Source organism: Carettochelys insculpta, chromosome 2, assembly GCF_033958435.1.
Source record: "Carettochelys insculpta isolate YL-2023 chromosome 2, ASM3395843v1, whole genome shotgun sequence".
Lineage (NCBI taxonomy): Eukaryota > Metazoa > Chordata > Testudines > Carettochelyidae > Carettochelys > Carettochelys insculpta.
In genome coordinates this window covers 190,229,204-190,253,528 of record NC_134138.1, presented here as the reverse complement: position 1 = coordinate 190,253,528, position 24,325 = coordinate 190,229,204, and the positions used below count along the sequence as shown (strand labels likewise).

At 43.4% G+C, this 24,325-nt stretch overlaps 1 protein-coding gene across 6 annotated transcripts in view; it reads left to right on the top strand.

Annotated features, from left to right (window-relative positions):
• The window catches only part of GOLGA4 (golgin A4), a 103,792-nt gene that overhangs the window by 35,250 nt on the left and 44,217 nt on the right, over window positions 1-24,325 (top strand). For all 6 annotated transcript variants that reach the window (XM_074988165.1, XM_074988161.1, XM_074988160.1 and 3 more), the window contains 5 exons: window positions 6,423-6,521; window positions 7,079-7,217; window positions 8,926-9,113; window positions 18,488-18,571; window positions 19,346-19,493. In XM_074988165.1, the coding sequence (XP_074844266.1) occupies window positions 6,423-6,521; window positions 7,079-7,217; window positions 8,926-9,113; window positions 18,488-18,571; window positions 19,346-19,493 (658 nt within the window). The remainder of the gene's footprint in view (window positions 1-6,422; window positions 6,522-7,078; window positions 7,218-8,925; window positions 9,114-18,487; window positions 18,572-19,345; window positions 19,494-24,325) is intronic.

Genomic DNA, 24,325 nt, shown 5'->3' with positions numbered 1-24,325 from the left:
CCCTAGCTTTCAAACTGCTCCCTGTACCCCCTCCTATGCCCCTCCTCCAGGTCAGAATTCTTTCTCGCACCTCTACCCTCTCCTGGACTCTGCACCTCAATCCCCTGCCCAGATCATAACCTCCTCCTTCAATCAAACTCCCTTTCAAACCTCATGCTCCCTCCTGCAGCCTAGTCCTCTACTCTGAGCTTCCTTCTGCAGCCAGCTTCCACCCCAGTTCCTTCACTTCTTCCATTAATATCACAGAAAAATGCAGCCTTGACCACTTACCAAATTCTTGGAGTGCCCCCATCCATCAAAAATATTACCCACCCTGATCTAGAGTAAAGCACAGTTCTATAACATTGTGATATAACTGCATTTGCCTTTCACACTTTATTTTTTTCCTGGTCCAGAAAACTTATAACATTGTAGCCCTAGGTGCAATAGAGAACTGAGGCTGATATATGGTTCTCCGTGCAGCATACATGAAGCCTAGCACTCTAACAATGAATGAGGATATGAAATTTGTGACTGCTTGGCTACGTCTACACATGCCCCAAACTTCAAAATGGCCATGCAAATGGCCATTTCGAAGTTTACTAATGAAGCGCTGAAATGCATATTCAGCGCTTCATTAGCATGCGGGCGGCAGCGGCGCTTCGAAATTGCCGCGCCTTGCCGCCGTGCGGCGCGTCCAGACGGGGCTCCTTTTCGAAAGGGCCCCGCCTACTTCGAAGTCCCCTTATTCCCATGAGCTCATGGGAATAAGGGGACTTCAAAGAAGGTGGCGTCCTTTTGAAAAGGAGCCCCGTCTGGACACGCCGCGCGGCGGCAAGGCGCGTCAATTTCGAAGCGCCGCTGCCGCCCGCATGCTAATGAAGCGCTGAATATGCATTTCAGCGCTTCATTAGTAAACTTCGAAATGGCCATTTGCATGGCCATTTCGAAGTTTGGGGCACGTGTAGACACGGCCCTTCAGTGCTTGGAAATGAGATGGCACATCATTTTAATATACATTTTCCCAAAATGATGTGCAAATATTTTCAGAGAATTGAGTAACATGATTTGTAGATCCATTCCTATTTTAGATTCCCTGGCTTGGTCCATGCTTATGAGCAGTCTCACAATTGCAAATGGGTGCTCATTAGCATAGCCCTGCAAGATTTTGGTCTTGGCAGAAGGTGATGCTGGCAGTAAACATGCAGTGCGGATGTGCCTCTGCCAGCTAAACCCTCCTCCGGTGGCAGTCCCTTATGCCTGAAAATTCCATGGTATACAGAATGGTTTGTCCCTTAAACCTAGGCCAGTCCCCTTTATTTGTCTTTTCAGAATGTCTTTGTTTCTTGCAACATGGTAGGTGAAGGAGAAGGGACCAGCATGTGGCCCCAGTGTTTGGTTTTTATACCCTCAGACCACATGCTTGGAAAGAAAAAGTCCAGGTATGTTTGGGGTCCTTGCTGAGGCGCTGGCCAGGCTGAGCAATTCCCCTGGTGTGCCCTCATGCAGGTGAGTCATTGCCTTTGGAGCTCCTTTGCTGGACAAATGGATGTTGATAACTGTGTTGTGCTCACTCGCTCTCTCTCTCTCTCTCTCACGCATGCACACACGCACGCACGCACGTGCCCTGGGCTTGTAGGGTTGGCTGCTCACCTTGCTCTTCTTTCTGGGAAGTGACTAGCCATCTGGCTGATTGCCCAACTTAAAGCATGTTTTAATGACAGCCATACAACACAATCTCATAACATCATGGCCGTGTCTACACTAGCCCAAAACTTCGAAATGGCCATTTCGAAGTTTACTAATGAAGCGCTGAAATACATATTCAGCGCCTCATTAGCATGCCAGCAGCTGTGGCACTTCAAAATTGCCATGGCTCTCTGCTGCACAGCTCGTCCACATGGGGCTTCTTTTCAAAAGGACCCTGGCAACTTCAAAATCCCCTCATTCCTAACAGCAGATGCTGGACCGTTAGGACGAGAAGCATGGTGGCGAGCTGCGGCAATTTGGAAGTGCCGCAGCTGCCAGCATGCTAATGAGGCGCTGAATATGTATTTGAGCACTTCATGAGTAAACTTCGAAATGCCCATTTGCATGGCCATTTTGAAGTTTTGGGCTAGTGAAGATGTAGCCCATATGTGCTAAAAATATATAACTATGGATAGAGAAATGACTTTCAGGAGATGATAATCTTTTGCTTAATACTTTACAAGGTGTGTTTTATATGTAAGATCACAATGATATAAAAATGAGGACTATAGGAGTTGCAGGGTATGCCCAAAGTTATAGTTTCAGCATTATCTTACTTTAATTTCCACCATATATGACTCTGTGTTTTGTAAATCATTGCCAGGATTTTGAGTTATTTCTTGTTTGCAAAAATATTATCATTGGGTAACATACAGTCTTCCCCCGCCTTACAATGATAATTCGTTCCTGAAAAACTCCTCTTAGGGCGAATTCTTGTAAGTCGAAAATGTAATTAACATTAATTTCAATGGGAAAAAAATTATGCGTTCCTGAGCCCCAAAATTTACACCCACTTTTATGCTTACCTGGCAAAGGGCACAGCTGCGTAGAGCAGGTGGTGGCGGCACCCGAGCTGCCTGGGGAGTGAGTGGCAGGGGCGGGGCCAGGATGGACTGTGCACCCAGCAGTCACGTCTCCCAGGAGCACCTGGGAGCCTGTAGCCACCGGCTGGGCCGGGGCGTGCCGCTGCTGCAGCACCAAGGAGGAGACCAGAAGAACCCCAGGTAAAGGCTGGGCTGGGGGCTCCAGGAAATTGCTGCCAAGTGGCAAGCAGTGCCCAAGGGACAGCTGTGCAGGGTGGGCGGAGGCGGCCCCCTAGCCACCTGAGGAACGAGCGGCAGGGGTGGGGCCAGGATGGGCTGACTTTCTCCGGCAGCAGGGTGTCCGCGTCCCACTGAGGCACTCGTAAACTCGAGTAAATGCCTTGTAAGGCAAAGTAGTGGTCCTTAATCAAGCTGCTTGTAAACTTGAATTCTCGTAGCCCAAATGGGTATATCTCGGGGTATGACTGTATAGTGTCATTAAAATCAGGATGTGGATATAAATATGATAAAGTGATAAATTTAAAACAGTCTCTCTTTGAAATCATGAACCCCTATACTATCTGTAATTAAGTAGCACTGTAGGTAAATATATTTTCAAATAGGTATTTACCAAGTGAATAGGAATCCTGTCACAAGTTTAATAAATATCTACAAACTCTTATAAAGAGAGCAAGTTACAACTCACCATTTTACAAAACCAAGTTAAAGATCCCCAATGAAGTGCTATCAGAAATTGACGCCACTTACCACACAGGCATTAGGCACCAGAATGAGATTTCAACTCTCCTTTTATATAGTAACATTAGACTTCAATTTGCATATGTAACTAACTGTTCACAACCCCTCCCTCCCCCACATTTTATTGCCCACTCATTCAAAAACAGAAACTGCCACTCCAATGTCACTGGGTTCCACAAACTGCTTCCATACTATTCTCTCCTGTTGCTACAGCTTCCAACATTGTTGCTAAGATTCTTGGAATGTTTGTATCAAATGTTCTGATCTAGCAGATGCTAGGTGGTTCAACTTCTGGATTTTTTTTTTTTTTTGCCACAGATCTGATCTAGAATATTATTGAAGATATCAGGTGTTTGTTAGGTGTAATCACACTAAAATAAAGTGATTGTCTTTAAAATTCAATGGCAAGAAGTAACTCTCAGGTGTCTTCACCTGGCAACTTTCTTTTAAACTGTTTTGCTCTACTCACCAACTCTTGTTCCTCATCACTATGGAGTCTTGCTCAGGTGATCAGAATTTGTAGAATTTTAATTGTAACCCTTAGTAATTTTGACTTGTGGTCATGTTCTGTCTTCTCTAGCAAATCTATAATGTTTATACAGAAGGTAAAGGGAGGTGACAATTTTTTTTCCAAAGTAGTTATCTTTTAACTATCTAAAATGAAGCTTTTCATTTGTGCTTTAGCTTTTCCCCATGGAAGTAAGAAAACTCCTTGTCCAGTAGTTCATGTTGTCTCTCTAGTGAGAAATTTAGCCATATCTTTCCTTTAAAGTTACTTTTGTTCTTATAGTCCTTTTTGTAAAGCTAATTTCCTTTAAAATCTGAGTCTGTCTTCATTGAAAACCTTAGTCATATACGTAGCTTGAGACTCATGGTAACCCTATGGAAGTGTTACTAATTATGTAATATTGACTCTATTCAGTGTTTCCCTAATCCATGTCAAATGACATGTGTGCCTCTGGAAAGACAGCCTAAAGCCAGATTGCCAAAAAAAACTGCTGAAATGAGTAGGAAGCTCTTTTTGTCCAAGCCAATGGTAATCAACTATTTTTGTCAAGGTTCCAGTTTCTTGGTCAAGACATTGTCAGACTCCAGGTAGAATAAAGTTTAAAAAAGTAAGTACATATAAAGATTTTGGAGTCTGGTCAAATCCATCCGGCAGTCCATATTTAGCCCAGTCTGCCTGCTGATCACCCCTGCTCCTCTATGCCATCAACTGCTGTACAGTTTGATTCCTAACTTTCCAGAAAATAATCAAAGGTGTTGCTAGTAAGGTAGATGTATTTCTTGTAAACAAAATCTGTTTCAGTTAAGTGTCCTCTCTTAAAAAGAGTTGCTCTTTATTGTGTAGAAATGAAGGTCCAATTGAGTCTCCTCTGAGGATAAATCTGGGGTAGAATAGTGCCTGGTAAAAGAACATTTCCCAGCCTGCCACTTGTGTTCTTTATCAATAATACTTTCAGGACTGCAGATACCACAGAGGGACATTTCATTATTTGTTACTTGACATTGGTTGCAGTAAAATTCTTTGGCATTTGTTGCTGTACCCGAGTTCTCCTGCTTTTTGTCTTTGTCGGCTTGAAAGTATTGTAGGAGAGGCTTTCAGATGCAGGAAACTGGTTAATCAGTGGATATAGTCAGAACTGTAAAGCAAAGCAAACTTTAAAAAAAAAAAAAAAGGAACAACATAGTTGAATGGGAGAAGAAAGGAGCGGTCCATGTCTTGGAAGTCTCCTTCTAAATTCAGTCCTCCTTTCTTTGCATGGCTGGTCTTGTAAGCTCTCAGAGATGCTATTCTTTGTAGGTAGTTGCTGTTCTCAAAGCTGACAACATCAGGGAGGGAGGGCTCATTTCTGATATCTGGAATTCAGCAATAAAGGTAAGGGGTAAGCAGAAGACTTAGTTCCTAAGTGTAAGCTTACTAGTATCAAATGGTAATAAAGAGGAGAGTGAGCAGTGTCCCAGGTCTTGCCCTGATGTCTTCCTTTGTCTGTCCATCTCTTCATGGCTTACAGAAACCCAGGCTTACAGGTGCCATCTCTTATAGGTAAATGCTTCTCTCAGAATAGACTCCTCTGAAATGGTAGAAATTAGTTTTTGTCTGTCAGTTCTACCTGGTAAAATGTCTTTGTGAAATATATCATTAGGGATCCTTGTGTAGACAGAAGTGATGTTTACAGAACTAAAACCTTAGAAAATTATTTATGATGGATACCTGTTTAAATGCATTCATTTGAAGTGAGCAAAAAATCATTATGCCTTGCTCTAGTATAACTAATTGCGTTTGACCACTTAAGAAAGTTTATGGACTTTTCCTTTCCCGCTTAGATCACTGGTGTGTGGTCCTTGTTGCTGTGTAATAAATCTTACTGTAGCATTTAGAAATATTTACTACTTTGAGGATAAGGGAAAAAAATAAGAGAGGCATGGTGGCTCAGAGAATTCATAGTGATGTACATAACTCTGGTGCAAGATAACTGATTAACATTTAGTTGAGATTAGTGGTCTATACAGTAAAGTGAATAGGTAGCACAAGTACAGCTTTTAGTGGCCTAATGTTAGCAAAGACACTGTCATAAGTAGGTCATACTTTGTGAGCATTATGTTAGGGATAAGACTAGAGACTGACTTGTCTGCATTTAAGTAGTAGAAAGTAGAAACAAGTTGTTTGAGCTTTGAGGGGAACGGTATTTAATCTATGGATGTATTGAAGAATTTCAGTCTCATGAGGCCCCATCTAGTGAGGGGCCACATATTTCTAACTTCAAAGGAACTGATTGTGTGGCAGCTTTCAGCAGTGGATCTGAAGTGATCCCGTCACAAGCAATAGCTCACTACCCTGTAAAGAGAGGGAAAAACACTGGTCTTCCATCAGATCTAGTATCTTTGGCTAATTTTGAAGAGTAGTACTGTAATTACAATCAGCTGTACTGAATATTTTACATACATGCTGTACTGTAACCACTGTGTTATCTTTCATTCATATTCTGGCCCCCCCAAAATTGCAAATTTAAATAGAAACATTATCACGCTTTTAAACTTTGTGCTGTGATTATTTCATCGTCAGATTTTCATTTAACTTTTAAACAAACTTTACATTTTGCGCTGAAAACTTCTCTCTGTATTCCTTAGGAACTCCAGATGGATCAACAAGCTAAGAAACATCTCCAAGAAGAGTTTGATGCCACCTTAGAAGAAAAGGATCAGCTTATTAGTGTCCTACAGACACAGGTAACATTGCTGATCTAAGTGAGAAGCTCTTGAATCAATTGAGGGAACAAAAAAAAAAATAATTGCCCTCTTCTAAATACTGTAATATAAAAGGTTTTAGAAGAAATGGCATGATCTCATCTCTTTAATGATACCATTTAGTTTCACGTGTCATTGTCTTTTCTAGCAATTGATATTTGTTATGTTTGCAGTCTGCAAAGCTTCACATGTGGTGTTGAAGAAAAAATGCTTAAGGATATATACCATGGATGATAAAGTGTAGCTTTGTAAAATCATTCACGCAAGAAATGTATTTATTTTCTAATGACAAGTAAAATATGAGATTCACCATTATGGGGTGAGTAGATGCAGGCTTAGAAGTTTACATAAAGATGATGCAGAAAAAAGTCCCACTTTTTGCTTCAGCACCTATAAGAATGATAATGTTTTATATTTGGAGAAAAATAATGATTATGAAATCTTATCAAAGGAAATTTGCCTTTCTGTGATACTGAGATCTGTTTGATTAAAGCTCCATAAGATCGCTTCATTTTTAACAAAATGGATGTTTTATTTAGGTATCTTTGCTGAAACAGCGATTACAGAATGGCCAAATAAGCACTGACCTACCTGAGACAAATACTGTAACTGAACCAGAAGTTCAAAGTCCAGTAAGAGAAATCAGCTCAGAAAATGTTTTCGAGCCGGGAAGTACTGGTAGGTGTTTTACAAATGCATTTTGGAGACGACAGAGTCGAAAGGGTGGTTCAGTTATGACAGTCTTAACAGGTGCAACATAGGCTTATGTGATTAAAAAATATATATCCAGAGGATGATGGTCTGCCTCAACATAGACAACTAGGGTGACTGAGGGAATACAGAAGAACTGAGACTCAAGTTTGGGCGTGTTACTTGCTGGCTGTTAGAAACTTGGAGAAAATGAACAGCTGAAGTCTTGTGTATTCCAGTCAACCCAAAAGTAGTAGAAACTGCCTCAGACCCTAGCAGTTGATCTGGTTTGCTGTGATTTTTATGGTATTAGTCTTAAATAAGTTTGGCCCCAGCCTTTTCTTACTTCAATAAGACTGCTTCCTCTGGGTTGCATTGGACATGCTTTTGAAGCTTCTTAAAACATAATTAACAGGCCCTTGTTAGAGAAGGAAAAGTGCTGCACATCCTTACTGTGTTGAGATCTTTTCTTCTAGAATCCATCAAGGAACACTTTCTGGGGTTCTGAAGTGGTTGGCAATTACTACGCTGTCCCATTTCTCCCCTTCCTCTGAAAGGTGAAAAATCAGAATGATTGAACTTGCTCCTAGTTTCTCTGGACTTTTCATCTCCTTTTGAAATTATTGCAAGTGACTGTCTTGTAACTTTTGTGACCAAAAGACATCAGTGCTGTTTTAGTTTTTATTTTCTTTAAAAATTCCCTTGAGCTGAACTCTCAACTAGATATGCCTGAGTTATATCATACTCCACCCTGGGAGAACAGGAGCATGGTGTCTTGGAGCTAGAGACCAGTCCTCTGTCTGAACAGGTTTGCTTCCTGTTTCTCTGCTTGCTGAGGATAATCTGTTTGAAGCAACCGTCCAGTTTAAGGATCTTGGTGTCATTCAGTCACATTTGCAAGGAAGATCTTGCTGGATGTAGTGGAACTGATTTTGAGTTGCGCAACTTGTGTAAGGTTTGCACCCTTAAGAATGAAAATGTGACAGAGTTTCTCTTGTGGCCAGTAAGATGAGCTTTGTAATTTCAAAAGCATTGCTCCTTTCCCCCTCCAATTTTGGTGAATCATGTATCTGAAAATAATTGTTTGAAAAACATCTTGTTCAAAGTTATTTATGTCATAGTATTTTCAAAATGTTTTTATTATGTTCAAGGTCTCAGGCGCCTTTGTGGGGGGCTGCTTTACAAATAAATATGTGGTTTTATTACGAATGCAATACAATGATGCCTCACTGTGTAACACAGGTGCATTCCCCTTTGCTCTGTGTGCTCATTGCAGTTAGTGAAAGAATCTTCACAGTTATGTCACCCAGAATTAGTCCTCATTGTGAAGTGGAAAATTGGAAGACAGCTTTGAGGAAAAGACTTTGTTGTTTTGTGCACATATGCAGATTTATGATTGGATCTTGAAATAATTCAGGTTTTTGTAGGTGGTTAAAAGGAATTCTAAAATGAATTATCATGCTGCTCTCCTTTGATACTCCAACAGGTGTGAATAGTTTAATTTCTGTTTATTGTTAAAAATCAGTGTTGCCACTCTTAGGTGCATTATGCTGTTTCAGATGCTTTCCTTGATACCTTCTTAGCAGGTAGTCAGTCATGTTAGTATTATTACAAAGAGTCTTGACATGAGCATATGATAAAAGATGCATAATTTGAAAAAATAGCATTAGTAGTAATGGTACTATGCTTTTCATAGAGGATAATGGAAATTCTGCAAAAACACTAGACACGCTCATTAAGAGAGTGAAACGTCAAGAGAACTTGCTTCAGCGATGCAAAGAGGTGATTCAGTCACACAAGGAACGCTCCACACAACTAACAAATGAAAAGGAAGCCCTGCAGGAACAACTGGAAGAACGACTTCAGGAATTAGAAAAAATGAAGGTATGGTGAAGTCCCTAACTCTTGCTAGGTATCAGCAAATGTAGTGCAAGAATTCTGGTATAATTTAATTAGTTCATGCAACTGTTCTGATGGCATGTGTCTTTAAACAAACACCATGTGGCAATTGTGCCCAGTTGCCTCAGGAAATAAAGATATAACTGGACAATATTGCTTGCAACACTACCATTGCGGTATGTGCCTGTGATCTTTCCATAACATTTTTTTGTCTGATGCCAAACATTTTACAAAATAAATAAGACTTAGAGGTCTTCTTTAATGTAAATCAGTCTGCTGCTAGTATTGAAAGGATCTCATGCCTGTAGCCCAGCCTTCTGTTCCCTCCAAGAGTTGCGTCTGGCATCATCCCCTTGATTTCTGCCACTGCCCTGTGGAAGGCTCATCTCCCATATACGGCTATGTCTACAATGGAGAGTTTTGTCAACAAAACCCACAGAGCGTCCACATTCCCAAGGCATTCTGTCACCAGTAAATCAACAGAACATGGCACTTGTGTCGACCGTGTTCTGCCTTTCCCCCATGATACAGAACATCTCTGTTGACAGAAAGCGAGTCTGGACGTTCCAGAGGGTCCCCTGGTGACAGACAGGGCTTCCAGGACACTGGGCAACCCCGTCTGCTGTGCTTCCAGTTGGCTGTTCTGTTGAGAGTGACCAGACAGTCCAGCCGCTCCCTGTCAATCCACTTGTCAATCTGGCTGTGACATGACGTGTTGACAGAAGTTTTGTTGTAAGATATCTTCCAACAGAAACTTCTGTTAACAGATCCCTCTAGTGTAGACATAGCCTCTCTGTGTGTGTTGCTCTGCCAACCATGCTTTCACTCACCATCTGCTTCCATCTTTAGATGTGCATAAAGAGGCAAGAGGCTCTAGAGGGTCTGGGGGATAATTGTCTCAGCAGGAAGATACTTGGGGACAAGGAGTTTCCTTATAGCTATTTCGTGGGTCTGTGTTGGGTGAATAATAGGACCCAGAGGAAGTTGGGAGGTCATTGCAGACACTGGGGCAGGGGAGGAGGGATCCCATAAGATTTACAGTTGGTTGTGCAGCCTCTCTGAACCAACGTTTAAGCAGGGAGTAGTTTTTGCTGACTGTCATCAGTTCCACACTTTGGAAGAAGTAGCTATTGGGATTCAGAAGTTCTGTTCTGAGTTTCTGCTCAGAATTACCAACATTTTCACATGTGTACCTCTGACCGGGAGGTGAGTGTAACCCGGGTAGTTACCTTCTTCCTTTTGTGGGGCTGGTGGCAGTGTAGAGGCCTCCACTGTAAATCTATGTGCTCAGGTTGGCAGGGACTGAATTGGTCCCTTTTTCTGAACATTCCTCAGTCTGTCTGAAGACGTGGACTGCTGGGCTGTGGGGAGATTTCCATGCAACCTTTTGTCACAGGCACTCATTCTCTAAATTTATTCCATCCACCCTTCTCAAACCACCTGCATATTGATATCACCAAAGTGTACTGTGACAAGTTAGTCAAATGTATTTTGTTTTCACTTAGGCTGCGTCTGCATTATCAAGTTCTTTTGAAAGATTTTTTGATAGAAGGGGTCTCTTTCAAAAGATCCCGCTGAGCACCTGTGCACAAAAAGTGTTCTTTTGAAAGTAAATCGGAAGAATTCATCACTGCTTTCAAAATCACTCTTCGTTTTCTGTTTCAGGAAGCGTGCCCCCTTTCAAAAGAAAACGTGTATACCAGGCGTGTCCAACCTGCGGCCTGCGGGCCACATGCAGCCCTGGACAGCTAGTAACGCGGCCCCACAAGATCGTAAACTTTTAACATTATTATGTGATTTATATACATTAACTGTATTATATATTTTGTACGCGGCCCAAGACTATCTTCACTCAATGCGGCCCAGGCAAGCCAAAAGGTTGGACACCCATGGTGTGTACACTCTGCAGAACTGTCCTCATGGGGCCTGATTTTTTGATTCTTCATCGAGTGTCCCCGTGGGTGCTCCACAATAGGTGTCGGGCTCTCCTAGCGCCGCAGATTGGAAATCTTCCAGCAGTTTCTCCTGGATCGTGCATGCGCCGGCGCGCGCCGCTCCCTTGCGCGTCCCCGGCCACGTGCGCGATCCAGTCCCTGCCAGTTCCTTCTCAACCGCCATCGGCTGCAGATGGAATCAGCTCAGGCTACGGCCAGAGTCAGATTAGACAGTGTTTTTAGGTGTAGATTGTTGTTTCTTTTCAAAAAAAAAAAAAAAAAAAGAGAGAGAGAGAGAGAGAGAGAGAGAGAGAGAGAGAGAGAGAGAGAGAGAGAGAGAGAGAGAGAGAGAGTATTTAAAAAAAATAATAATAATAATAATAGAGAGAGGGAGGAGTGGAGAAGAGGAGTGGACTTGAAGGCCAGTAGGCTGCCTGCTGCCTGCAGGCGGGTGTCCGCGATTCGGGGAAACAGGCACGGACTAGGTGCTAAGTACCCTATTAACAGTACAGACTCACCGCGATGGCTTCTTGAGGCTTTAAAAAGTGTGAGTCATGCCGCGAAGCTATGCCAGCCTCCGATGGGCATAGTGAATGCATCCGATGCCTGGGGGAATCACACGTTACCCAGAAGTGTTCCCACTGTGCTAAGCTCACAGCCAGGGCCAGGAAAAACAGAGAAATGCGTCTTAAAATGCTCTTGTTTGATAAGGCCCTCCAGCCAGACGTGCCGGAGAGGCAATCAGAAGGGCCCTCTGGATTCCACAAGAGGAAGGCAGCTTCTCTCACCCCCTCGGTGCAAAAACGGAGGAAGCTCTCCCCAGCTTGATCCCTGCCGGCGGTTTCAGCGAGCGGGACAGGCGGAGCACACAGCCGCCAGCCGCATACTCAGGCAAGCGGCACCGCGGCAGTGCACGTGGCAGAGGCTGAGCCTCCGATTACGAAACAGCCGGCATGCGCGACGCCTAGAGCGTTGGCAAGGCAAGCGCTGGAACCAGCGGCACCGCCACAGGCGGCACCGACCCCCGTGGTACCAGCGGTGCAGGGCCAACAGGCACGAAGCCTGCAGACACCGGAGCACGTTATCCACGTGGCACCGCAGCCGAGCGGTCCGAGTGCGGTGCCGACAGCGGGGCCGAGATCCCCGGCACAGGAGTGGGTAGTGCCAGCCCTGCAGGGGAGGGGAAAGGCGAAAGCAAAAGCCCGGCACCGCAGCCCTTCTCCGGACAGGGCTGCGCTGCTGCTAGCAACAAGCCCTCCCCCTGTGCTACACACGCCGCCCAGAAGGCCTGGGTCTCCACCGGCCTATCCAGAACCTCCTTCTCCGTTCCTCCAACCAATGTCACCATGGGTTGGGCCACCTTCACCCTTTCTGGGCCTGGATCCACTGGAGTACTATCACAAACCAGTGTCACCACTATCTGTGTCATTGCGGAGGTCTCGCTCTCCCAGGCATCAGTGGTACACACCCCGAGAGTGGTCCAGGTCTCTGTCCCCGAACCCGTGCCCGTGCTGCCATGGTCGTTCTTATCATGTTGGACACAGACACCCCAGGCCTACGCCCAGGGGCAGGTCCCCCCCGGCCGTCCAACACCCCCGTGGGCACTCCTGTTCGGGGATGGAAACTCAGTTATCTCAAGGGGAGTTAATTTTAGAACCCCGAGACTTTCCTTCGCAATCCTCCAGCGAGCAGGTGTACCATCGGCCGCAGGAACCTGAGAGTTCGAGGGAAGTTTACCCTAGTGGTTCTTCCACGTCCTCCCCAGATGAGGCCATGGCCCCCGGGGATGTCACTCCACCGGATGACCTTAAACAGTTTCAGGAACTGTTTAAAAGGGTGGCTTTCACGCAAGGCATTCAGACGGCAGAAGTGCAGGAGAAACATCACAAACTCCTGAAAAATTTGAGACCCGCGGCTTCCTCCAAAATTGCTATCCCGCTGGACGAAGCCATTATGGAGTCAGCCACTACCATATGGCAGACTCCGGCCTCCGTTCCGCCTGTGGACAAGAGAGCAGATAAGAACTACTTCGTCCTGGCAAAGGGCATGGAGTTCCTCTTCAGTCACCCACACCCGAACTCATTGGTGGTCGAATCGTCCCAGCAGAGGTCAAAGACTTCTCAGTACAAATCGGGGGGATCGGACAAAGATGCCAAGAAGTTGGAGCTGTTCAGCAGGAAGGTATATTCCTCTTCCACCCTGCTATTGAGAGTGGCAAATTATGCGGCACACCTAGCGAACCATAACTTTGATAATTACTCCAGGCTTACTTCTCTCATGGATTCACTTCCGGAAGATAAGAAGCCGGTGTTGAAGGCAGTTGTGCAAGAGGGCTACGCAGCTTCGAGGACGGGAGTCCAGATCGCCCTGGATGTGGCAGATACGGTGGCACGCTCAACAGCTACAGCAGTGGTCATGCGTAGAGAATCCTGGCTCCAGACATCGGGCATCCCGAGGGATCTACAGGCAAAGATCGTGGATCTTCCCTTTGACACGCAAACGTTGTTTGCAGACTCAACCGACTCGGTCCTTCACTCCAGTAAGGACTCAAGAGCTACACTTAGAACCCTGGGTATTTATACCCCTCCATATAGGAAGAAAAAATATTACCCTCAGCAAAGACGCTACCCGTACCAATCACAGCGTGCGAAGTATCAACGGAGCTACGACCAAGGGCGACATCAACAGCAGCAACAGTACAGAACTCCCAGGCGACGTTCCCAAAAAAGCCGTACACCCTTGGGACAGGCCCAAAGGCAACAAGTTTGACGGGCATGTGGAGGGCTGCACTATCACTCCCATCGCGCAATGCCACTCTCATCTCATGTTCCATCATCGCCTCAGACAGTTTCAATCCCAATGGCAAAAGATCACGACAGACAAATGGGTGCTGGAGATCATAGCCACGGGTTACGCGATCCCTTTCCAGTCGCTCCCACCAACGAAGCCTCCCTCCAGGCCCCACCTCTGGGACGCTACCCACGAGGCGAGGCTCAAACAGGAGGTGGACCACCTTCTGTTCATAGGGGCGGTGGAAAGAGTGCCGGAACAATTCCAGGGGAAGGGATTTTATTCACGCTACTTCCTCACAGAGAGGAAAACAGGAGGCTGGAGGCCCATCTTAGATCTTCGGGGCCTCAACCGCTACTTGTGCAAGCAACGTTTTCGGCTGATTACAGTCACCTCCATACTCACGGCACTGGACGATGGAGATTGGTTTGCAGCCCTCAACTTACAAGATGCTTACTTTCATATAACGATCCACCCGGCACACAGACGCTTCCTCTGCTTCATGGTCGGCAAGGAACACTTCCAGTACAGGGTTCTTCCATTCGGCTTCTCCTCGGCTCCCAGAGTCTTTACCAAAACCCTGGCAGTGGTGTCAGCCTACCTGCACAGACAGGGGGTATTCATATTTCCATACCTGGACGACTGCGTATTGAAAGGGGCCTCGAAGGCAGAGGTCCTACGCATGATACGCATCACAGCGGACACGTTTTCTTCGCTGGGCCTAGTCATCTACCTCGCGAAGCCAAAGACCAACCCCACACAGGACATAGAGTTCATAGGGGCACTCATAAACTCTATCACAGCAAGGGTGTACCTACCCGACGCCCGCTTTCGCGCCATCAGTTCGCTCGTGCAAGTCATTACATACAGCCCCACAGTGCTGGTCTTAACGTGCTTACAGCTGCTGGGCCATATGGCGGCAGCAACATTTGTGGTACAGAATGCCAGATTGCACATGCGAAGCCTGCAGCATTGGCTGGCGAGCATCTACAACCCGGCATCCCACACTGTTCACAGGGTGGTGTCACCCATGACAGAGGTGTGCAGATCCCTGGCGTGGTGGGTAAACCCCAAGAACTTGCTAGCCGGGGTGCCCTTTCACCAACCACAAATTTCTATTTTTCTTACTACCGACGCCTCCCACATAGGATGGGGAGCGCACATCGGTGACAAGGTGATGCAAGGGCTATGGTCCCCTGCGGAACAGTCACTGCACATAAACATACTGGAGCTCAGAGCAGTGTTCAATGCCTGCAAGCATTTCTGAGAACACATATATGGCAAAGTAGTCAGGATCAATACAGACAATACCTCCACTATCCTTTACGTAAGTCGACAGGGAGGAGCCAGATCCCGTGCCCTATGTGCGGAAGCACTCCGACTATGGAACTGGTGCATCACCAACGACATTATGTTGAAAGCCTCATACTTGCCGGGCGCTCACAACGTGAAAGCAGATCAGCTGAGCAGGCGCTTCGCACTCACGCACGAATGGCAGATCCGCTCTGATCTGCTACGACCGATCTTTCATACATGGGGGTTTCCCCAGATCGATCTGTTCACCACACAGCACAACAAGAAGTGTCCCCAGTACTGCTCCAGGGCAGGAGTGGGGCGGGGGTCCCTGGGGGACGCATTCATGATTCCATGGAAGGGCCCCCTACTTTACGCGTTTTCCCCCGCAGCACTTATCCACAAGGTCTTGCAGAAAGCCAGAAGGGAGAGAGCTCGCATGATACTAGTAGTCCCAACGTGGGATCGGCAGCAATGGTTTCCCTTGCTTCTGCGCATGTCGGACCGCCCACCGCTCCCTCTACCGGTGGCGCCGGACCTACTCTCATAGGCCCAGGGGTCCATAGTGCACCCGAACCCTCAGAGTCTGCGCCTACAAGCATGGCTAATCCATGGCTCAGCTCCTTAGAAAGTACATGCACGGAGGGAGTACAACAAGTCCTGGAAAGTAGCCGAAGGACCTCCACCAGGAAGACTTATAAGCAGAAATGGACTCGATTCACAGCCTGGTGTTCCGCCAAGCAGTTAGCTCCCCTTGACGTTCCTATACCAATAATACTTGAATGCTTATTGGACCTCAAGAGGGGCGGACTTTCCTTATCCTCACTAAAAGACCACCTTGCCGCTATATCAGCTTTTCGGCATACAGAGGAGGGGCCCACGGTATTTGCCCATCCTATCATTATCAGGTTCTTGAAGGGGTTGGTAAACCTGTACCCCTCTCGGAAACCGCTTCCACCATCGTGGAACCTGGACTTGGTGCTCAGCACGCTCATGGGTCCACCTTTTGAACCATTAGCCACGGTTCCCCTACGTCTCCTTACGATAAAAACAACCTTCCTCCTTGCAATTACGTCAGCTCGCAGGGTGAGTGAGCTTGCAGCAGTTATGGCAACGCCACCCTGCACAGTGCTCTCAAAGGAGGCGGTAACCTTATGGCTGCACCCAGCCTTTGTTCAAAAAGTTTCTTCGGAGTTCCATCTTAACGAACCAATAGTTTTACCCTCGTTTTACCCGAAGACTCTCAGCTCCAGCAAGGAGGCACGCCTGCATCTCCTGGATGTGAGGAGGGCGTTGGCCTTCTACATAGACAGAACTAAGTCTTTCTGGCAAATGGACAGGTGTCTAGTCTCTCTCGCTCCCAGGTCAAAAGGAGAAAGTCTCTCTTCACAGAGAATCTCAAAGCACATTGTGTCCTGTATAAAAATGTGCTACGAGCTTCGAAAGACTCCTTTGCTGGCCCCACCCAGGGCTCACTCCACCAGGGCGGTGGCGGCATCAACAGCCTTCTTTAAGGGCATCACGTTGAAGGACATCTGTAGAGCGGCGACCTGGTCATCCTATGACACCTTCACCAAGCATTATGCCCTACATCAGGTATTCCAAGAGGATATCCACCTCTCGACAGCAGTCCTCTTGGGGGCAAGCTGCACATAAACCGATTACCCACCTCCTTTCTTGGGTTACTGCTGGGTGTAGTCATCTATTGTGGAGCACCCACGGGGACACTCGGTGAAGAAAGAGAAGTTACTCACCATAGTAACGGTGGTTCTTCGAGATGTGTCCCTGTGGGTGCTCCACCACCCGCCCATCCTCTCCGCTTCAGATCTCTGTCTAGTGTATTTCAGTAGTATCCGAGGCGGTTGGTCAAGGAGCTGGCGGGGACCGGATCGCGCACGTGGCCGGGGACGCGCAAGGGAGCAGCGCGCGCTGGCGCATGCGCGATCCAGGAGAAACTGCTGGAAGATTTCCAATCTGCGGCGCCGGGTGAGCCCGACACCTATTGTGGAGCACCCACGGGGACACATCTCGAAGAACCACCATTACTACGGTGAGTAACTTCTCTTTCCTGGCCCATTCTTTTGAAAGAGCAGGGGATGTATTGACGCTCTTTTTCAAAAGAGCAGATCACTCTTTTGATCTGCTTTTTTGTGTGTGGATGCACTCTTTTGAAAGAAGGGTAGACATAGACTTATGGTCAGATGTAAAAAGTAAATACCTAGTACTCAGACCCGTATTCCCTATAGTTGGGTTGGTGACAAGAACATAGATTCAGAGATCACTTGTTTTGCAGAGCCTTCACTTCAAATTTTCTGATCTTCAAACATTTGGTATCTTAAAACTACAAAGTTCTATAGTGTTTTCAGTTGACGTTTAGACTGTTAACTTTACCTTTAAAAAAAAAAAAGTTAAGTTTCATTTTAGTGTTTTGTCATCCCTATGTTATATCGCCCAGTCTCAGAAATTCTCCTTGGAAGTCAGAAGTTTAATCATGTGTAATATTTTTATCTTAACATTTCCCTGTGCTTGAACTGTGTTTACAGGGGTCACTGGAAAAGCTAGTCGTCTACAGTAGTTAGAATAGAATACTGCACAAAAATGAAAAAATAAAACTCTACTCATACATATCTGAAAGAACATAAGATCTAAAACAAATTTTGTAGTAGTTCATGAACAGTAAGAACACAGTGATGTATTAAGAAATATTGTGAGGTTTAGTATAATGAATGGAGTGTCTCACGTAAAATCATGTATAAAGAAGAAAGGGAGAGATGTAAAGTTCCTTCATTCAGTTTTTTTTCATGGAGATAAACATGGAATTTTTTAAGAAGCACAGAATATATGTATACTAATTTACCTATTTTGTTTAGTTCCAAATTATTACCCTCACCCTGTCTTATACCAAGTAAAAGGGCCAGAGCAATATAAACTGGCTTTTTATGCACAGGAAAAGCAGCTGTAATGTGGTCTTCCTCAGACCCACTGGTGAGCCTTCAGCTGGGGATGATGGGGTTGCCATATTTAGGGTAGGTTCACATTATGTAGCTCCACAGATACTTGGGGCAACACTGCTGTCCACAGGGTAGCTTTGGAAGTGAGCCATAATTTAGACCACCATTTTTCAGGATGCTTAAACTACAACAAGGATGGTCAGGTACCTTGCCCTGACTTGCGAGTTGTATTCTGGGTTGCTTTGAAACACAGCTCAAGATGTAGTTCCTCATCTGTCTCACGTTATGGACTTTTGCTTATATTCACCAGGCTTAAAGGCTGTCAGAAGAGGAACCTTTTTCTTATTGATGGGAATGCTTTAGCTTTTTTCTGTTTCTTGTGTTTTTTCAGGAACTTCACATGGCTGAGAAAACTAAACTGATTACTCAGTTGCGTGATGCAAAGGATTTGATTGAGCAACTAGAACAAGATAAGGTAAATAAGGAAGTTTAACTGTCAGCATAACTAGCACATGATCATTTTGTGATAAAATTTGTGCAAGCTCAAACTGACCACTAGTTTTCGTTCTTTTACAACTGCTCTTAGCGGTAGTTTGGTTTTATTTTATATTCCAGATTCATAGTGTTGTTTGCTTGTTAAAAGTTAAAATGGTGTGAGAAGGCAGTATTTTTGTAATCGCTTTGGTATTTTTGACTAGTAGTTCAGATTTGATGTGGCAGGAATATTTAATGCTGATTGAGGCATCTTTTTAAAAGACTACTGATTAGTAATCTAGGTGAGTTTCTCACTAAGTAATAGTTATAAGACAAATAATATCTAAAATGTAATTTGGAAATATACATATATGGTTAAAAGTGAGCAGTGAAGTAAAAATGCCCATCATATTTGACACAGATGCCAGTAAAACTCTTCCTATTTTATGTAGCTTCTTATAACACATTCATCATTTTAGTACCTGAGGGCCTTCCAGTAGTTAAACATTGTGACTTACTATCTGTCCTGTTTTTTGTTTTATCATCCTCTCCCTAGAGGAAAAAAGTATTCAGTGGAGTGTTTTGGGTTTTTATTTTTATGTAAAAATATATACACGTGCACTTACCCATATTCTGCTATATGTTGGTTAGAGAATATGATGTCTAAGAACGAAAAGTGGTGAGGTTTGTGGTGACCCTTATGGATTGTGTCCTAATGTGCAGTTGTCTTGGCACATAACATGTATTAATCTCACTTTAAGTTTTTCTTGCTTAGGGCATGGTAATAGCAGAGACAAAACGACAAATGCATGAAACAATGGAAATGAAAGAAGAGGAAATAGCTCAGCTGCGTGCTCGCATCAAGCAGATAACTACCCAAGGCGAGGAATTACGAGAACTGAAAGAAAAATCTGAAAAAGCTGGTAAGAAATTGTGGAGGTGTTTGGCTTTTATGTTTGAATGGGAAAAAAGCTTCAGCATGGTCTGTCTGCACTCGCTCATCAGTCACTTCATCTTGGTATTAAAACAATTCCCTGTCCCGCCAGTGTTCCTCTGCCCCTTCCCACTAATACCACTGTTATGTAGCAGATGTAAGTTCAATTTGGTCTCTACCTCCTGAGGTAACTAGAGATTAAGAACATTTTATATTATTCTCCTTTGACATCCACATTCACAAATCCAGTGATGAAGTATTGCTGAAAGACAATCATACCTATCGAGAAAAGATTGCTGTATTTTGGTGGGTTTGTATAGTTTTCCACAGAGAAAATTGGCGGGAATAATGTTAATGCGTTTTTGTCAGAAGTGTAACTTCAATCATAGGAGAGAATGTACATATGGGAGTGGAGGGAGAAAGAGAATGAAACAAGTTAGATTTTTAGATTTTAGCGGAAAACCTATGATTGCACCTCAGATATTAGTATCAAAAATATCCACTAATTGATTACTAGCCAAACATAAACACAAAGCATGATTTATTTGTCCCAAGCTTTAAACTGTTTAGTTTTATAAATATACAGATCAGTTTGCATTAGAAATAAAATGGGTAACATACTAAATGCGTGTACTAATTTAGGACTGATTTAACAGGCCAAACTATATGCCTTGGAAAACAAAATGAAATTGTGTACAACACAGCTTACAGAAGGCTTAATTTTATTTGCATTCTATTTCCTTCATAATCATTTTTGAGAAACCGTACCTGAAAGTTGCGTGTAACATGGCTGATAAAAATGAATAGTTTAATTTGCATAAAAGACACATTATAAATGTGTTCCCTTGTCACTTTGCAAAATTAACTGTTGTGGTGATGCACACAATTTGACTTACAGTGTATGTTATGTTGAGGAGCGTGTTGTGGTAAAGTGAGTTTTCTACACCAAATCTATTGTTTACCAAAAAATAAAACAAAACAGAAGCCAACCACTCCTTTCCACCCAACAAACACAAAAACCAAAACTGAACAAAACATGCCAATACCACACCCACAAGTCACTTTTATGTATCAGTCCTGTCAGCATCCAAGCATAGACATCCAGTATTGTGACCTTGCTGGGCGTCTGAGGGTCAACTGTTCTACATGCTGTTGAACATGCTATTAAAATAAGAATGATTTTGTCTTTTGGATTATCTGCTGTGTCATCCTGTATCCTAGCTTTTGTTGATGGAAAATTAAATCGAATTTAAGAGCACAGCAAATTTCTGTTAATAGCACCTCAGAGAGGTATATCTGGCTATATCTACCCTAAAAGGTTTTGTCAACAAAACCCGGGGAGCATCCAGATTCCCAAGTCATTCTGTTGACAGTAAATGGACAGAACACAGAACTTTTGTCAACAGTCTTATCCTGCTCCCTACGAGGCATAATGTCTCTGTCGACAGAAAGCTGTTCTGCATGTTCCAGGGGGCTTCTGGTTGACCGTTCTGTCAAGAGAGCGGCCAGGCAGGCCAGCTGCCCTCTGTCGACAGAGCAGATTGTTTTTGTGATCCACTTGGCAGTTTGGCTGCAATCTGTCGACAGAAGTTTTGTCGGAAGATATCTTCCAACAGAAACTTCTGTTGACAAGCCACCGTAATCTAGACACAGCCGCTATGCTTTCCCCCCTTTATTCTGTTTTCCTTGCTGTGTCTGCTTTGCTTTGTGCAGTCTATAAAGTTATTTAGAATAGAGACTAAAATCAGTCATGTCAAGGATATAGCTTCAGTTTAAAATGAAAGTATCACACATCATTTAAAATGTGCTTGACTCAGCATTGAATTTCTACAAGTGTCAGTTGTAATATTACTTTCCTACTACTTGTAATAGAGCAATTGATATGGCTGTTAGGCCACAGCCTTGTGCTGTAATGACTGCAATATTTCTCAAAGGGGTAGCCATGTTACTTTGTAGCTTCACAAATAACAAGCAGTCCCGGAGCACCTTAAAGACTAACAAATTTATTAGGTAATGAGCTTTCCCGAGTAAGACTCACTTCTTCAGAGTCTTGCCCACAAAAGCTTATGCCCTAATAAATTTGAGATGCTATAGGACTTCCTGCAATATTATTGTTACGTGCATTTAACTTGCCTTTACATTTTGTTTAGCTGAGCCCTTGAAGGTCCATATCCTACTCTTTTCACCTTTTAACCAGTTTTGGTGAATGTCTGTATTCCTAGACTTGCTTCTCTTCACATATTATTGTTTCTTAACCAAAAGGAATGTGAAAGTGAATATTTATGTAAAGAACATTTTGTTTTATTTTAAGTAAGTTATACCTAAGATATATGCAAGCTTACTTTCATTACACACAAATAGATCCTGTATCATTCATAGTGATGTTTTCATCTGTTTAAATACAGCACTTTACGTTTTGTCAGGCTATATTTTTAACTTGCCTGGAATCATAAGTCTTTTCACTTTCTTTCCTTTGTAGATTTTTCTATATCGTGAAACCATCATTTTAAACTAGGTGACTTTGCTTATGTGTCTCTTAGGCCACAGCTTTGTGCTATAATGAATGCAATATTACTCAAAGGAGTAGCCATGTTAGTCTGTAGCTTCACAAATAACAAGCTGTCCTGTAGCACCTTATTTTCATTCATTTCATTCCTGTAGCACCAATATTTCATTTTGATACAAATGACTTAAACTATTATGAATGGTTTATGTAGCAACATGATATAAGCTTATTTTGTAAATAAATATTATCTAAAATGACAAGTGTGTAAATATCCTGATTTAATGACAATTACAGTTCAACTTCTTATAGTCAGGGTGCATTATATTGAAATCTCACAAAGCATCTTATTTTTGTGCATCCACACATGCCAATAAGTGAATCATGGTGCCTTTCCCAAGCCTTGTATGAACAGGACTGGGGTAAGGACTCTTTTTTTTCTTACATCACACAATGGGTGAACGAGGCTCTACAAAGTAAATTCTGTGCTTCTCAGGCAGTGTCTAACTTCATTCCTTTACCTAACTGAATTGTAACTAACCTTCTAAATCCTTGCAGTGTTTCGCTGTCAAGTTACATTTTGTCAAAGTAATTAGGGTGTTTGTAAACTTGCATTTAAAAACCTCAGTCTCATAAATATTGTTTAATAGTTTTCATTAAGTCCTCGTCCTCACTATTCAACATTTTGAACACCATAGTTGTTTAATGTTAAAGGTGGTAGTATATTTTCAAGCCAAGTGGAATAATGTAATTATTTCTGCCTTTCATGGGCAGATTACATAGTGATTTATTTTGTCATCTTTGTCTAGGTCATACTGTTGTTCATGTTGTCAGTTTAAATGATTATCCTTTAATATACACATCATGGTTTACAGAGAGCAAAAGTATACTTAATAGCAATTATAATATATGCATTTCTTATCAGGTTAAATGCACAAAACCAGCACACATGTATCTGTCTTAAATGTCATATTGCTCATTTGATTTCTCTCTTCTCTGCTGTTGCATTTTGTGAGTTGGTTGAAACAGATGAAATTTTATATTTCCCCTGTCTGTTTCATAGTCCTACTCAGTGCTGTAGTCTTTAATTTTTATCGTTTGGTGGTAGTCTAATTACAGTTGTCCCCCTCCATACTCTTGAGATATTGGTTGTCAGGAACTCTTCCTAATACAAAGTGGCAGGAAATAAAATTAAAGAATATATTTTCACCAATATGCTTAATGTTGTAGAGCAGCATTTTAAAAACTGCCACAAACTTGCTAGTGTGTCAGCGTAGTGGCCATGGTGGTAAAAATAATAAAGTACCCAATTTTTCCATTAAAACCACTTTTTTTGTTTTAAGTAAAAATGAAAGCTTAGATTCTGCAGTGTTGATGATGGCTTTATTCATACTGGACAGAAAAAATTCCTGTCTGACCAGAGTGAGCAGAGAAATGGGATCTTGCAAGGCTACTCTATAGTATTTTTTGCTATAGTACTTGGATTTTTGTTTTGCCAGGATAGGTTAGAGAGGATTAACTTTAACATTGTTCAGAATGCTCGTATTTTATCGTATCTGTTTTAGCAGTGGAGTTAAGGACAAAAATAACTTTTCTTTCTGGATTTAGCCTAGACCTGTTCAGTGCACTCACAAGGCTTATACTACAGCTTCATAGCCTCAATAAAAGCCAAGAAGTCTTGATAGGTACAAAATTAGTTGGTTTTGTTTAACTGGAAGAATGCTAGTTTAACCTCTTGCTGGTCTGAAATTATCACGAGTGTCATTTTGCACTCAAATTAACTACCTTAAATAAAAATATTATGTTCTTGCTTAAACACCAAAATTGCCTGAGATGCATATAATTTCACTTTTAGAGGACAGAAGGTCTTCCTGTGAAGTATTGCTTCTTTGTGCTCTCATGTCCTCTTGACCTGTTGTCCACCAGCTTATCTAGCTTTGCCCTCAACTTTGTGCTTGTGCTTGTGGTGATGGAGCTGGCCTACTGCATGTTGCTGAACTACTACAGTTAGTGGTCATTCCTAGTGTGAACTTTAAATCTTTTCTTTGGATCTGCGGGCTGTGGCAAATGCACTCCTCCCTCACCCCCAATAATGAGCAAATTGTTTATGTGAAATGGCAGCGTGTGTTACTCAGCCCAAGAGTTGAAAGTGTGAGACGCTCTTATGAATAAAAAGTTGAAACATTTGAAACTTTTCCCTGCAGTTTCTGTGTCCGAATCTGCTTCTGGTAAAGGCAGTTATGCTTTTAAAGAAATAATTTGTGATACTGGCAGTGTGGATACTCTGTGTAAAGCACTTTTGGACAAACTACAGCCAG